The sequence below is a fragment of the Tuber melanosporum genome (genome assembly GCF_000151645.1).
Source record: "Tuber melanosporum whole genome shotgun sequence assembly, scaffold_31, strain Mel28".
Classification (NCBI taxonomy): domain Eukaryota; kingdom Fungi; phylum Ascomycota; class Pezizomycetes; order Pezizales; family Tuberaceae; genus Tuber; species Tuber melanosporum.
Window position 1 is genome coordinate 773,503 of NW_003298986.1, and position 13,331 is coordinate 786,833.

Consider the following 13,331-nt stretch of genomic DNA (forward strand, 5'->3'; position numbering starts at 1 on the left):
GCGACAAAAACCCTAACCTGTGACCGGTTGCCGTCGCAACAAGCTAGAAATAAGCTAACACCACGCTCCGAAATCCCTCTAATGCGTCTTTCTCCCCCTGGATTTCTCCCTTGGGGCATCCACAATTACGTATTATGCAGCGAGTGACTCAGAAATCCTCCATGCGCCTCGCTTCGCTAGGCTTTTCCCCTCTAGTTATCTGCCCATGACGCCAGCCGGTCCGAGCTGTCTCCTGTAAGCTTGAAGCAGGGAACAAAGGTAGCCAAGCCTCCCTCGATACACTATGATACAAGGAAGTGAAAAGGCTGCCTCCTCAGTTGAGTACTTAAGCATCTCTATCCCCGTTTCTTGTGAGGAGAGTCCTCTCTTGCTCTTTCCTCTCACAAGCCTTCGATTCATCTCTCGACAAACACCTCCTGCCGACCAACCATCAGCACAATTCCCATAGAAGGCATCAAAACGCAAGAGAACCCAATAAATACCTCTCAAAAACCAACTCTGAGCCGCACACCGCATCCGTACGATTCCAACGCTTCTGTTCTGGCCGAGGAACAAGCCTCGCCTGCCCATCCGTGCCGAAGCGAGAGAGAACGCGCCGACAAGATGGAAGCTGCTGTCTTCAAAGCCCTTCAGGAAGCCTTCAGCCCCAACAATGGCCTGGATTGGACATACGAAATACACGAACTAGTCATCGTTGATTCATCTGGTCGAGAATCAACTATCCCAGCGAGGGTCGTTGAATATCTGCTCCACGCTCGGCGCCTGGGTTTCGTGCGCAGACCGGTTAAGAATCAGCGCCGCTCGAAGAGATTATGAAGAAAATGTCTCAGGGGCGCTCAAATGCGTCCAGCTTCCGACGCCAAGTCCGGACAAGGCATGCAATCGCCCCTCGTCAGGAGTGACCTACCTTAGCAGAGTCTAAAGAACCGGAAGAAAAAGAAGAAGGAGAAGAAGAAGAAGGCGTGAGCCGGTAAAATCTGGAGAACCGACATGGTTGAGAGAGATTGGGTGAGGATGGAAGTTTGGGTTTGGTCCGGGCCGGCCATGGCCTCGGCCACGGGCGGGGGGGACGGCGGAAAGTTCGGCCAACACACCCGAACCGAGTATTTCAGCATTATTTCAACAGCTATCTATGTTGGCCTTTATTTTCCAAGAGGCAAGGAGAAAGCGGAATGAGGCTGTGAAATATTGTGTAACACCTGGAAGTATGAATTTAGCAGTGTCGAAGGCGCCAAGAGGTCCAATCAATTCGGTCGTTGATTCTGAAGGGGAAAGTAGTGGGTCGGTCCACTATTTTGGATTTTATCGCCGAGAATGAGAAATCAGAAGAGCGGAGGAGCGGCTGGGGAAGAACACAGGAGGCAGGGTCAAGGGGCGGATGATCGCGAGATGGATGAGGGGGATGAAAAGAAAGGCGGCGGAAACAGGGTTGGGGAGCGAACGATGGGCAAGGTATGAACATGTGGGGGGGTATGAAGCTGGGATGAGATTGCGATCGCTGGTGGCGGCGAGGTGTCGTATCGTCTCGTCGTGGCGAACGGCGAAGCTGATAGAGTAGACGTTACCGGCGTTTGGGGTTTTTTTTTTTGGTGGCAGTGGAGAGGGTCGTTTTTTGATCGTTTCCGATGGAACATAACAGTTTTTCTTTCCTCTTTCATGCCACTGAGCTCATGGATACGGTGGTGAGAGCAGTGGAAAAGGTAGTCGGCCGACCCTCTTGGCCGGGTGGTGGGGAGGAATGCCAAACACGAAGAGCGAGAGGCTCTCAAAAATCTTTCAAGATATTTCAGGAACGCCTCTATCACAATCACTCATTATACGTTGTATCTACAATGCGAATCGAGTGTGGTGTTTCCAGCGATCTTGAGCTATATATAATTCATCACTCGGTCCACGTACGCGCTGGACTCTATGCCAGTGATGTAACGAAGCCAGGGAATTTACTCCGTGCCACTTTCCTCCATTTCATCGCGGTAGTTCGAGATGCGCCTTAAGATGTCGCTGGCCATCTCCTTGTCGTCGCCCTTGATCATGATGCAATGCAACTGGGCTCATTTCTGCTGGTACCCATTAGGTTCCGTCTGGCGAGACCCAGGTATGACACAAGTACAAGTAGGAGTACCGGCACTGCACTCGGGTATGGTACCGGTATGTAGAAGCCTTTTCTCGTTTTTATCACGCTCCGCATGGCTGAGAAGTAAAGAAACAGTTCTCCCCCAATCGAAAATCCCTAAACATTACCCACTCATACAACACAAGTATGATACCGTACTTCCTACATATAAAAATAGATCCGCCAAAAATACTTCTTCCATCCCTACCCCTGCTGGCCCAGAATGCATCAGAACTCGCAAAGTGCACTCTTTCAGCTACAAAATGCATGCCATACAACCAGTCAAATTTGGTAGATCTCCCCAAACACACAACTAATCTTGGGTTAACAAGATCTGAGCCTGTGTACCAGGAGATAATTCGATCTTCCTATTCCTTTTTTGTTCAGGGCTGCGCCGGGCTCCATGGGACCTTTTGTCCCGAAACGGAGATTAGAACCCTTCACGGAGATACTCAATATGACGATAAAATGGGGCAATTGCGCTCGAATATCAAAGCACCGCTAATCCTTTTCTGACGTTTTCCCCCCTCCACCAACACGGCATCGATCGCTCAGCCCCCGCTTCGGTGGATACGTGCATCTGGCGCTCGTGGGGTTCGGCGAGTTACAATAGTGCCAGGTGCACGAAACGGCCCCCCCTTCCCGGCCGGAAACTACCGAATGGTTATCATATACTCGGAATGGCAGGGCACCTTAGGGAAGTGGGGTATACGGGATACCGTAAAGAGGGGGTCGATACTAACTTAAGGTGCGCTACTTCCAGGATACCGACGCCAGTATGGTACTGTACCGAAATGGCGAAATCAGGATTTATTCTTGTCCACCGAATTGCGCAGCAGGGCTGCTGCGGTACACTTGTACTAGTACGAGTACAGTACGAGTACTCTGGCTCTAGCGATTCCCGGTATTTGCTTGTTCCTACCGTAAGCCCTCTCGTTCTGCGCTGCGGTCTTAACATGCGGATTATGGTTCTACTTCCATTTACGGGTTGGGAGCTCGAGTGCTTGTGGGGTGGGTATTTCTAAGGATTACGAACACCCGCAGTGTATGGCTAGCTATGCTTCGGGCCAGCTAACGATGACTGCAGGGGAGGTTTGAGATACCGTAATGTGGAGGAACCTAGCGGCCTGACTGATGAGCTGGGGACGAGAATGCCATATCCTGGCCTGCGGCCCGAGGAGTTAGGCGTTAATTGACCGGTTGCTCTTTTCGCGACATGGCTTAAAGCGGGGTATTGGGGGGTGGCAAATTTGGTGTTCTCCTACCGGTATCCTCTCCCAGGCTGTCCCTACTGCGTGGTTAAGGCAGCTTGTCTAGGTGAGGGTTCAGGGAGCTTGTCTGGATGTTCAGGGTACTGTGCAGGAAATTGGGCACACCTTCCGGTCTCAGGGGAAAGGCTGTGATACTGCAACTGAGGACTGCTTTTTCTTTTTTTGGCGTAGGACAGTATTGGAAGCCCCGTTTGATATATGGATTTGGTTCCCCTTGCTAGAGTAGGATTCAATATTATAATTTATAACCCTAGCGCGCAGGAGGAGGCGTCAGCCACAAGGGTAAAGCAAATATACAAGAACGGATGTGAGACGTACGGTACAAAAGAGCTACCGGTATTGGAATGCGACAGTCTCTAGGGCAGCAGTGAGACCTATCGGTAGCCCATCCTATGATACAATCACTGGCTATTGACCCCGGTGGCGAGTGATTAGCAATGACGGGTGGTGCCATTTACTTCCGCAATGATAGCGACCAAAGGGCCAAAGGGGAGGTGCGTAATAGCGATCGAAGGCACTAATAGGAAATGTGAGACCGGATATATAGGGTGACTTTTCACTCTTTAATTTCTGTTATCTTAAGGTTTGCCTAAGATTGTATGACATAGATAAACCTGAGGATAATATCACCCGTTTCGGATATGTTTCCAATAACCGTGAGTAAGCAATTTCCGAGGGCCTTTTCCCTCTTTTTATAGGATCCTAGAGGACGAAATTAAGGGATACTCCAATGTCTTGCATATCTAGAGATCATTATTCTCCGGTTATTCAATCAATTCCATCACCCATGCGATATCCGAGCCATATACTGTGATCAATTTTATCATAAACCTTCTTCCCCACATTCTCTCCCATACGTTGTTAATTGTCGTCTGAGCCATTAATTTAACCTAATAATGGGCTTGAAACTCGGAGTGATTGTTTCTTTCTCCGACTAGGTTATTCCGTGGTTCTTTTCCAGCTTTGTCAAAACTCTACTATCTGCCAATTGAGAGCGTTCTTAATTTATGTCAAGAATGCATGTTAACTCACAACCTCAACAAACTGCTTGGTAGAGGAACAAGGGGAACTGGGAGCTGATCCTCAAGCCCAGCTATGTAAGCAATCTCAATCCCACTTGGTTTACTAACCCCAAGGCCCGTTCCCAGTATCTTGCTCTCTCATAGCCTACCGTACCCACCACCAAGGCATAGTTTATGATCGAGTGACTGTACGTAATCATCCTCTGATTGGCGCAGTACAACTGGCTGCAGACTTGGCATGCATACAACCATGCACTCCCGGTACCCGACTTGACAACAGCTTGCTGCGCTCCAGCCGAGCTTCCCTAGCCCCGCAAGCCCCACCATGCCGGACGAAACACTCGGGGACTTTTGCTTTGATACGGAAGACGGTAAGGTACCAATCCTTTCCCGTTTCTAACCTACTAATACTTATGAATTAGATAGCGGCGGAACCTCGAGCGGCAAATGCAGCAGGCTGTCCACGGCAGAGTCCCAATGTGAGTGTAGATCTATTGACTTTTGGTCAGAGTGACTACTAATTGATAGATTAGATGAGATCGAGTTCGTTGCAGAAGTCACGGTAGCCCCGGAAGGGGATTTAGTGCTCGAGGTCCCATCTAAGTATGGACTTGCGAGGCTCAAAGTCTCTTCTCAGGTGCTTTGTCTGGTGTCACCAGTATTTCGAGCCATGTTAGGTCCTTCATCCATGTTCAAGGAAGCTTGCGAGCTACGCGCCTCGACATCAAACTATAGACTGCAGCTCGAAGACGATGACCCAGAAGCGTTTGTGGCGATATTGTACGCTCTGCACTGCCAGACCGAGAAAATCCCCTCCTCCATCTCGTTTGAGGATCTATTCCATATGGCGATTATCTGTGACAAGTACGATTGCGCGCTGGCCGTGGCTGTCTGGGTTGAAATTTGGACCGCAGGGTGGAGGGAATTCGCTTTCGAAACAACTTACTCTGAGTGGATGTTTATTTCTTGGACCTTTTGTTTACCTTCAATATTCGAACCATTGAGCCGGAAGATAGTTATGGAAGGGCGATATGAAGATGAACTGGGGCAGCTTCTTTGGGGTGGGAGGAGCTTGGATGAAGTTATGGTTCCCGATCCGGTCATCTGTAGGCCCCTCTCTATCCTGTAGCCCCGGCTGTGTACTGAGTAGATGGTAGCCGCGATACTTCAACTACGCTCCGACGCCATAAAGGCCATCCTCGATGATACGGTATCCTACCTAGATCTCTACTCCAACGCGGAAGGGACAATGTGCAGCTACGGAATCCCCGAATGCGACGTCATGATTCTCGGCAGTATTGTCCGGGAATTCCGAAAGCGCGGGCTACACAATCGCGAAAAGTTTTTACTTATGAGCCTGAATGATGTGGTAGCAAGTATCAAAGGGATAAGTATCTACTTCTATACAAATTATTCTGGGACTGTCTTTCATGGGGACACCTGTAGCTTCTTGCCAGATCTTTTCGCAAAGGTTGATAAGATTTGCGAGGGTATTGGGGAGCTAAAGCTTGAAAGGTTTACTAAAGGTGTTGTGTGGTGCAGGTATAAAGACGATTTCGGGGGAAAATTGGAGCCTTTGGAATATGAGCTGGTGTAGCTCGGAGTGGTATAATACAGGGAACGTTTACCAGCGGTAGGGTGTATGTCTAGATCTCGTTTTCACGGATCGTCATCCGGTGTCTTCGTGGGGAGTTTTTTATTTTCTATGAAATATTTATCCTAGGGGGGCGTTTGGCGCACCGCGATTCCGACTTGAAAACAATTTGGGCAATTCTAAATCTCACGTTATACCCTAAAATCGCAGTGCTCTCAAGTCATGATTTGAAGTTGCGGCGGGCCAAACGGTCTGCAATCTTGATTGCGGTTTGATTCTTTACCTTGATTGAGCTAAACTTTTGAGAACCACCCTTCACATTTCAGTTTGATCCCAGTTTGATCTACCACTCTTGTGCTAAGCGAGCGAGTTTTCCTGTTTCGGAACCAACATTTCATTTGCTGCCCCAATCAAGCCTTGAAGGCCCAAAGCAAATTCTCCACCGAATCATACTGTGGTTTCAAATCATGATTTGAAGCCGGCGCACACAGCCCCTTAATCAATAGAGGATCGAACTACCCATTTGTCTAGTAGAGACAAATTGAATTCCCATATCACTCGTGCTAGCACCGAGGCCGATTTGAAAACCGTGAATTTTCATATCAGGTGTGTAGCAGAGAAACTACATAAGAGTGAACAGAACTAGACCAAATATCTCAACGGCTTCACTCCCACAACTCAGAATCGACCACTTCGAACCTCTAAGTATCGAGCAATCTCCAACCTCCGCAAGCAATTTTTCCCCCAATAACTCTCCTTCGAACGGAACATAAGGTCCAATTCTTTACTGCGCAAAACGTCCCCACCGACCGATGTGCAAGTCACGGAAAAAAAGCCTTCCGTGCTTATCTCCCGGAACGATATACCTCCTCCCCATTGTGTGCAAAATACTCTTCTACCCGTCTCGAAAGAGGCGTACCCCCCGAAAGCGCCCTTGGTGACCTAGGTTACCTGAGTAACTTTTACAAGGGTTCAGATGAAGCTTAAGAGGAACTCACGACACTGCCCTATTGGGCATCTCGTGGGCTCTAATTGGCGAGTGGGTAATATGTGGGATGTGGGAACTTAGCTGAGTGTAGTGATAGTGGATAACACAGGGCGGGCAATTTACGTCTGAAGAAAAATTTACCTCATATGTACTGTACCTCACATCGTAGCACTAGTAGCCACCTCCAATTGATTCTATACATTCTTATCAGTAGAGGGTTTTTAATGCCCAACAGGTACCCACCGGGCCCAGGGGATATTCTGCTCGAGTACAGTAATGTACACCTGTGCCCAGAAGCTAAGTTATAAGTACCGATGCCATACTATTTAGATATTTTCCGGGGAATTTTTTTACAAATACTCGAGTAGTAGTTAGGCCCCAACAAGAGCCCTAACCCTGTCAATTATTTCGGGCGGGGAATCATCCAAGACGTTTGTGGGGGATTTCGAAGCCCAATTGATAATAATATTATGAAGTTTCCATTGATCATAAAATCATGCGGGTTCGGTGAATCTAACCAACGACCTAGGTGGTCTTTACACGAACTCTCATTTTTCCTGGCTATGAGATACGGTAGGGAAGATCAAGAGATCCTCATTACCTTAAAGTAATGTTTGCAACCTCTAAGACCTGTTTGGGCCTATATGAGAAACCTAGTTGGCCTATGCACCCGGGATTTTATGGAGTAATTAATATTTTATGATGGAAAGCCAGTAGACGGGGATCCTAGGACCCCCTCACTTTGGGTGAATTTTGGGCACTTTTGAGGGAATAACAGCGTCTGCGGGAGGCTACCACCAAGTAGGCAATATCCCAACGAATAGCTATCGCTCAAGACCTGCGGACGACTACTCGTACCTAATCTTCACAGTTCGGTCTTAAGGGCATCCCACAATACAGCATGCATGATACGCACGAGCAAAAGCCTTACCCGACGCCTCGAGCGTCCTCGTTGGCCCCGGCAGGTTTTGGCTCACCGTATGGTTTTACCCACTATTGTGCTTTTCCTCGTTGAGGGGGTTTTGCATGTATCATAAACTTTCCTTTCTCCCTCGCCCGCGTTCAGTCCACCTTTTCAAGGTTGCCGCGTTTTTAGCCGGCGGTGGGGGAGGTTCGCTCACATAACTGCAAGCAAGAGAGCATTCAGGTAATTTTGGGTTGTGGGTGAAGGGCAGCTGCCTTATCAGAATATCTAAGCATACTTTTGGCTTCTGCAGGGGAAGTAGGATATGATACATAACATATTTTTCCTTTTTTTTTTTGTCCCTGCTGGTACTGTACAGTACTCACACATCAATACCCAAGAATGCGTCTTCCAGCCGATGATTTGCGGGAGTCATCAAATATTCGGCTTGCGGAGGTAATCTTAGCAAAGATCCTTGAGTATGATTCAAATGTTTTTGGGTTGTCTGGTGAGCATGCGGATTTGATGGGTTAGATATGACCCGACTATGATACTTGAATTCTACAGTATCATGGGTTGCCAAGTTAACAGCATACATCAGCAGAAAAACGAAGGCCTAATATTGCATGCTAAACCTATTATACTATGATATCACAAATTTGAAATCAAAAGGAAGCGCCTTGTGCGCTTGCGACTTTTACGGGGGAATTTTCGCACCATAGATGGTAGAGCCCGGAGTCTAATACTTGAGTAGTAAAATAGGTCTTTCAGATTTGCACGTACAGTACTTGTATTTGCTGCAGTATGATACTAGCTCAAAAGTTTTCGTCCGATGCCCTTTTTAGACCAAAAGTATCCAACTTCACCATCCTCTCTCACAGTACAATGTCAAAAAAAATTCAGCGCATTCGAAAACCTGTAAATAATATAGGGAACATTATAGAATTTTTAAATATTATAAAGCAGTGGAAAAAATGTCAGTTAAGTGTGAGGTATTGGTTGTCATGTAACTTATTTGTACAGTACAGAGCCCAACACAAAAATTTAGGTCACCTCCACACAGGCCAACACCATTGTAAACAATGAGCACAGCTTTGATCTTCTGCAGCTCTGCTTCTAGAGATTTAAATTAATAGCACTTACCTAGCTGAGGGAGAAATTTAAAGCGTTTTCAACAGGGTAGTGTTAAGAATTGCCAGTCTGAAAATGTCGTAAAACCCGGTGTCGGACGAAAACTTTTTTTACTATCATACGTCTCATGGTATCTGCGATCACGCTGTTAATCCTTGTAACCCACAATATGATTGTCCTCCAAAAAAAAAAAGTTGTGCTGTTTGACAAGGCTGCTGCCCTACCGGTAGACTAGCCCACACCCCACCATTCCACTTTATTTCCCGCTTCATGGGAGCGGACCCCTAACTGCCCCCCCAAAATGCGGCAGCCTAACCCTGGAGAAGTGGGGGGTAATCCAAGCAAGGAAGGAGAATTTACTCGAGTGCAGTACCGGTATGATAGGATACGAGCACCGCACATGCAAAACCCTTGAACGAACGAGCAAAAGCACAACAGCGAGCAAAACCCGACAAAAAGAGCAAACACCTGTCGGAGCAAACGCCGACGCCCGATTCCTCCAGTAGGGCCTTGCTTGCGCGGTGCCAGTGCTGCAGGCCCCGCCCAGGGTATGGTTCTGCCCGTGATAAAGCAATGAAAAACAGCTTGAAAAAGTAGGTGTGGGACTTACGGTTTTCAAAATTTGCCTTTATTTCATGGAGCTTGCAGCCAAGAGGCCTAGTAGCTGCATTGTAGAGCTGGATTATTTGTATTATTTTTCGTTGGGATGTTATAATGTTCCGAAAGCTGGACGAAAAAGATGTAATTGGACATCGGGATAATGAATAATATGGAGATAATCTGATGGGATTTTTAAAGCCAATGGAATAGCAACAACGATATCTATTGTTATATGAAATAGGTCTTATACTGATAATATCTAATTATGAAATATACAGGATTATCTAGTTTTAGCCCTTACAACTATAAGATAGAGAATTTGATAACTATACGGTATTCCCCTCAAGTCAATAAGGATAATAAGCCCAACAATTTCTCTTAAGATAACTTACCTTTTGGAGAATGAAAGCAAATGCAAAAATTTATTATGGTGTGGGCGCAACGGAGGTAGTATATTATGAATTGAAACCGAAAGTGTCATACCAGTAAAATCAGAAGTCCAGTATGAGCAAGGCACTAGAGAAAGAATGGATAATAATTTTAGCTCCAATAATTCTTTGAACTAGAATGTAGAAAGTAGGTTATAGGAGATTATAATAAAGTATAATATTATGGTAGTAAGTACGGTAGGTAGCACTATACATTTGGCTGGACGAAGTGAGAATAGAAAAGCAAGATATAAGAAGATACTCCGAGTCTCATACATGAACCACAAGAAATAATAACTTAAACTCATTAAATAATATTGGTATCATACCAAACAATCTACTAACAGAAGCCACCTCCCTCTATTCCTAATTGATAATTTCTAAGAAATAATTCACCCAACTCGCTTGTTTATTAATTTTGGGAGGGTTTTTTCTTTCCTCGACAGTTCATTTCCCTCTTTCTTTTCCCTACGCCCAATGAAACACATTGTTGGTTTAGCGCGACCGGAACTGTATGCGCTACTAATCCCTTCGCTTGTACTCAAGTAGGTACCTTAGTACTCGAGTGTTGGCGGAGCTATGGTGGAGACCACATTCTACCTAAAAGGATAATAACGCCTCCTATACAAGCAAATACCCCGTAGATCCTAGGGAACAGACGTTCATTGGCCGGGTCAACATCAGTAGACCTCAGCCATACCCCTTCAAGCTAAGTATTCCCCCAACTTTCGAGCCAAAATTCTATGAAATCCGACATAGGAACAAAGGGATTCTACGACTCCCGACCCGCTATGCTGTTGGGATTACTCCATCAGTAATGTGAGGTTTACATCCCGTGCTTCCGATAGAGGCTCATACGACCTACTATTTGAGAGGTGAAGCAAAATCTACAGCAGCATGCAACGCCACAACACTGTCAGAGTGTTTTGCACCCAACCTTTATCAAACATAGCGAGCAAGAGGTTCAGTTTACCTCCAGAGAGTAGCTCAACAAAACTTTCACATTTCCCATGCAGCAGCTGCATCGGCTCAACTACACTCATTCATGGTAGTTCGCCATGCCGTGGATCCTGGGGAACAGCTGTCGCAGATTCAGAAGAACCCAGGAGACATGCAGCGGGGTGTACAGCAGTAAGAACAGCAATTGACGCAGATCCACCAGGCGATCTCTCTCTAGTATCATAATGTCTACATCCTAGTTTTGAGTGTCCAGCGGCCCATACTGAGGGGGTTGTAGGAACACAATAATAGGGAATCTCACCACGCTCCCGCCCTAAGGCCCAGCACTATTCGAACAGGAGATTCATGGTTCATGAGCCGTGAACTGGTGAAACAAACTGTTGTCGAGAACTCAATTGCGTTCGTAATTGCTCATATGAAATCTCGAATGTTTTTGTGGACGATTGAAACGTAGGGATGGGATTAAGTTACGAACCCCCGGGGTTCAGCAGCTATAAAGAGGAGAGGTTTCCTCCTCGCAGTGAGCATCACAAAAAGCACAAGAGTGTGGTCTTTATGAGCATGAACATGAACAGGAGCAGGAGCTAGTGTGGATTGTCATTCGGAGCATCGCCTTTCCCCCCATCCAGAGCACTAGAATTCACCGTTTCTCGATACTGTCTGTTACGATCCCCAAGATCTCTTCTATCCCACCACCCGGCCGTGCATCACAGGAAACCCTAGCTCAACCACTTTCCAAGACGTTAAAGAGTCGAGGAAGCCTTACGGATACAAACCGCTACGAATCCCGTCAAACCAATAGTGTATCCACCGTATCATACACCAAGAGGTCCCACCGCGCACTATGATGAAACCCCTCGAACCGTAGTACACACCCGAGATATATACAAGCGTAGTGAGGCTCCCTAGTCCCCCAGGAGGTTACTCAATTCTTCGGTCAGCCGTCCCGACACCTATCTTGAATTCTTATATTGCTTGAACAATCAACCTCAACCAACACGCTCAAGGATTCCGTAAAATAGGCTCTGATATCAGAGCACCCATTGGTAAGTATCTTATTCCGGTGGTAAATCATTTAATCCGACTGCAGCGATAGGTTCCAATTTCCAAGCTCAACGCCCTCCTTAGCCAGTTGGTTTTGGCCGTTGATGGAAATATAGCCATCGGAAACGGCGGTTCGTCAAGTACATTGGCATGCTTAGTAACTTGTTTTTGATGTCCTATTGTCGGTAGAGGTTAATAGCCTTAGTGTTTGGTTAGGGGTTTTCCATTTATAGTTCGGCTCATGTTTGAGACTAAAATGGTTAGAGTTTTCTCGCATTTTCCCAGCGCTGCGGCCAGAGGCCGCCGCCACTAGAATGGTTGGGCATATTGAATGATAAACGGCCCCTCCCCGTATGTACGATAGATAAACTGGGGCCCTTCGTGAGTCGGGCATTACTTTTCTAGGGACGGGCGAAGAGACAGTGTCTGCTAGTAGCAAAAGACACGCGAGGCAGCAATAACGGAGGCAGGGTGAACGGCTTCGCTACTACGGAGGAGCAAGACAAATGCTCGGATACCATGGTATATAGTTCTGGAAGACAAACACCATGGTTGTGGTGCCTGGATCAATGGATGGCAAGAGAGATAAATGGTTAAAAGGGGAATTCCATGTTGACGGGTGGCACCAACTTCTCACCAATGGAAGCGCTCAGGGGAATGATCTGATGGTATAATAATCCCAGTAGTAGTATGTTGCACTGGAGAAAGCATATTAGGGCACGCATGGAGGTATAGGGCATAGCAGGGATTTAGGGCTCACATGTACGAGCAGAGTTTTCACTATAAAGTGAACCGGTAGCTAGCAACCTCTATAGAAAAATAGAACTAGAACATACCTTCCTAGGACCACATCTGTGCACGATCATAGCCGACCTCCATCATGATCGTAGGAGGATGCCTGGTGGAGTCCTTCATATTTGGATGGGCGAGTGGATTTGATTTCCCGGTGAGGATTTGGCATGGATTGCAGGCTGTTTGTGCTCGGGAGGAAGAACAGGTATTTACGCTTATAGAGGAGTTTGCGCACGAGGTTTCGGTGGCGGAATCACGCGAACACCCTGGAAGGTTCACCAATCCTACAAGAACTTGCTTAAGCTTGTACAGTAGGGCCCTGGTTGGATTAAAACGGCCTTTGGAAATATCATACCAAACTCAGTTCTTGTTCCCTACGCAGGGAGGTTACGCGTAGACAACGGACTGTCCCAATTCCTCCCCCCACCCCGACCCCAGGCAACTTGTTGAACAACCCGAAGACCGATTTTAGTGGGAAGCTGAA

The 13,331-nt window shown here is 46.9% G+C and overlaps 2 protein-coding genes; both read left to right on the forward strand.

The window, feature by feature from the left end:
- Positions 1 to 392: 392 nt before the first annotated feature.
- GSTUM_00007099001 (uncharacterized protein) lies at positions 393 to 2,796 on the forward strand. XM_052355780.1 has 2 exons: positions 393 to 2,148; positions 2,210 to 2,796. Exon 1 carries the CDS (start codon positions 604 to 606, stop codon positions 814 to 816), a length of 213 nt encoding a protein of 70 aa, XP_052211747.1. The 5' UTR covers positions 393 to 603; the 3' UTR covers positions 817 to 2,148; positions 2,210 to 2,796.
- Positions 2,797 to 4,731: 1,935 nt separating this feature from the next.
- Positions 4,732 to 6,003, forward strand: GSTUM_00007100001 (uncharacterized protein; the record flags this gene model as incomplete). The annotated part of the gene is made up of 5 exons (XM_002839158.1): positions 4,732 to 4,777; positions 4,833 to 4,885; positions 4,940 to 4,968; positions 5,025 to 5,512; positions 5,564 to 6,003. The coding sequence occupies 5 exons, from the start codon at positions 4,732 to 4,734 to the stop codon at positions 6,001 to 6,003; spliced, it is 1,056 nt and encodes a 351-aa protein (XP_002839204.1).
- Positions 6,004 to 13,331: the final 7,328 nt, after the last annotated feature.

Coding starts and splice junctions, on each gene's coding strand:
- GSTUM_00007099001 (XM_052355780.1), top strand. CDS start 604: ATGGAAGCTGCTGTCTTCAAAGCCCTTCAGGAAGCCTTCAGCCCCAAC.